Source organism: Penaeus chinensis, chromosome 19, assembly GCF_019202785.1.
Source record: "Penaeus chinensis breed Huanghai No. 1 chromosome 19, ASM1920278v2, whole genome shotgun sequence".
NCBI classification, from domain to species: domain Eukaryota; kingdom Metazoa; phylum Arthropoda; class Malacostraca; order Decapoda; family Penaeidae; genus Penaeus; species Penaeus chinensis.
Window position 1 is genome coordinate 3,032,325 of NC_061837.1, and position 2,500 is coordinate 3,034,824.

The window sequence follows — 2,500 nt, forward strand, 5'->3', positions numbered from 1 at the left end:
CACGAACCCAAATGTGTATGTTTTTAGTCAATTATGAAAAGGCATTTTCATATTTGACAAATCAACAGCAGTATTAGAAGTTATATGAAAACTAAGAGTAGTCTGCTGTAGAGTATTGGAAGATATATATGAAGATGGAAAAGTGACCTTTAGACTCCATACAGAAATCAATAGAATCCCAGTCAAAAAAAGTGTTAAGTATATATATATATATATGTATATATATATATATATATATATATATATATATATATATATATATATATATATATATATGTATATATATATATATATATATATATAATATTATATATTTATATAATACACACACACACACATATATATATATATATATATATATATATATATATATATATATATATATATATATATATATGTGTGTGTGTGTCTTGTATGTATTTTTGTATGTTTATATATACATACATATATATGTATATGTATATATATAGAGATAGATAGATAGATATAGATATTGATATGTATTGTGATAATATTATTGATGATATTTGAATTATAGATATCATGAAACATTAAAGATCAGACAAATGTGATTCTTGTATTGAGGAAAAATTGCAATGTAGAAGATGAGAGAAACCAAAAACTTGAAGATAAATGAATGACAGTCATTTTCCGCAATAATAGCTTTTACGAAGGAAAAAGAGGGAGGGAGGGAGCGAAAAAGTCTGGGTTGTCAATATCTCTCATGAATGTTTTTCTTTGAAACTGTCTTTTATTATTATTTTGTTGTCCTTGTTTCTTTCCAAATATATATCGTACTTTCTTCTTCTTCTTCTTCTTCTTCTTTCAAGCCACATGCCAGGCTTTGCACGCAGTTTGTAAATTAAGCCTAAAAAAAAAATCTTACTTTTTTATTTTATAATTAGTTTTTTTTTTTCATTATTGATTAGAAAACCATTTCTTTGGTCATAGTCTTCTACAGTCATCATTAACCCATTCACCATACCTAGCCACATGCTATGCTTTGCACACAGTTGGCAAATGAGGCTAAAAAGATATTCTATGTCTCCTCAATAACCACAATCAGGTCCCAAGCAAGGGAAAAGCTGTTTAATCCACACACCTGAGAACAGACTTAACCTTGCATATGAATGAGAATGAATATTTTCACAATACAAGAGAGTATTTGACAGGTTTCGATTACATCTTTGTCTGGAATTTCTGACAAAGATATCGAAACTGGTCAAATACATCGCTTGTATTGTTAAGATATTCATTCTCATTCACACTTTTTCTATATATGTTAACATGAGTATGGTTTAACTTGGTGTGGCTTATGTATCTGTCATCTGTCATTTTAGCCTGGTTTGCTATGAGGTGATTAGACATCAGTGGGTTAAAGTTGGACTAGTTTCTGTGACAACATGTATGACTCCCTTGGGAACACAAAGTCAGATGCCTTCTTTAAACTTTTACTTTGTATCAGTGCTGTTTCTGTTTTTAATGCATGTGACATTGAATGAATGAATGTTCTGGCCTTTTTGAAAGTGGTTTGTTTCAAAATCTGTATTTTTTTCACCTAAAACGTCTGCATGAGAAGTTAAGATATGTGGCCTATTTGTAGAAATTATAGAAGATAAGGTGGAAACACAGAAGCAAACACACTTTCAGACAAGAATCTAAAATAACCTCACCATTTCAGCTTGCCTACATCAATAAGACCCATCCCAGACCCTGTGACAAGGAAGTCGAACTGTACAAGTTGCAGAACCACAAACTCCAAACGGATGGGAACTACAAGCCTGTAAAGGGCAAGCTGTCCAATTGCCATCCCAATGGCTGTGGGAGGTAAGGGAAATTCACTCTCAAGCTTACCTTTTTCACCATTTATTCCCACTGATCCTATAGAGAGATTTATGATGCTGCAGAACACTAGTTATTGAGTTATTTGTTATTGAATTATTTTTTAAAGGAGTCTGGTATTCATCACTTTCAAGCATTCACACTAATCCATCTCAATCCAACAGGCATTTCAGCGTACAGAAGGTTGTCTCCACCAACCTCATTCTGGTTGCCGTCAACAACCTCTGCTCCTGCGACTCCAGAAGGGTGGACATTGAGCCAGTAGAGGTTGAATATAATGAGACCATGTTGTGCAACCGCCTGCTTCTCCATCACTACCGAAATCGACCAGGGCACTGCTTCAACTACCATCCTGAAGTGAGTCTCGTCCTTGAAGTATTTTCTTTCCCCCCCTCCCCCCCTTTTATTTTCTTATGTATTTACTTGCAGCACTAGGTTAGATAAGACTGTAATATATGTTACATTGGAACCCCCCTTTTTTTTGTTTTTGTTTTGTTTTTTAAAATTTTTGGGTATCTTTTTAAAATTTCACATGAATTTTATCTCGGATGCAGTACATCTCACTTTTTTTTCTTTTTCTTTTTTTCTTTTTTTTGTATGTTGTAGAGATCAAAGTAAGGTAAACCCTTTCCTACTACTGTGCTTTTTTCATATTGGT

General features: G+C 32.6%; 1 protein-coding gene across 13 annotated transcripts in view; it reads left to right on the forward strand.

Annotated features, from left to right (window-relative positions):
- LOC125035035 (voltage-dependent calcium channel subunit alpha-2/delta-3-like) overlaps nt 1-2,500 on the forward strand; it is a 77,324-nt gene that overhangs the window by 56,266 nt on the left and 18,558 nt on the right. For all 13 annotated transcript variants that reach the window (XM_047627103.1, XM_047627105.1, XM_047627100.1 and 10 more), the window contains 2 exons: nt 1,682-1,827; nt 2,007-2,199. In XM_047627103.1, coding sequence (XP_047483059.1) covers nt 1,682-1,827; nt 2,007-2,199 — 339 coding nt within the window. The remainder of the gene's footprint in view (nt 1-1,681; nt 1,828-2,006; nt 2,200-2,500) is intronic.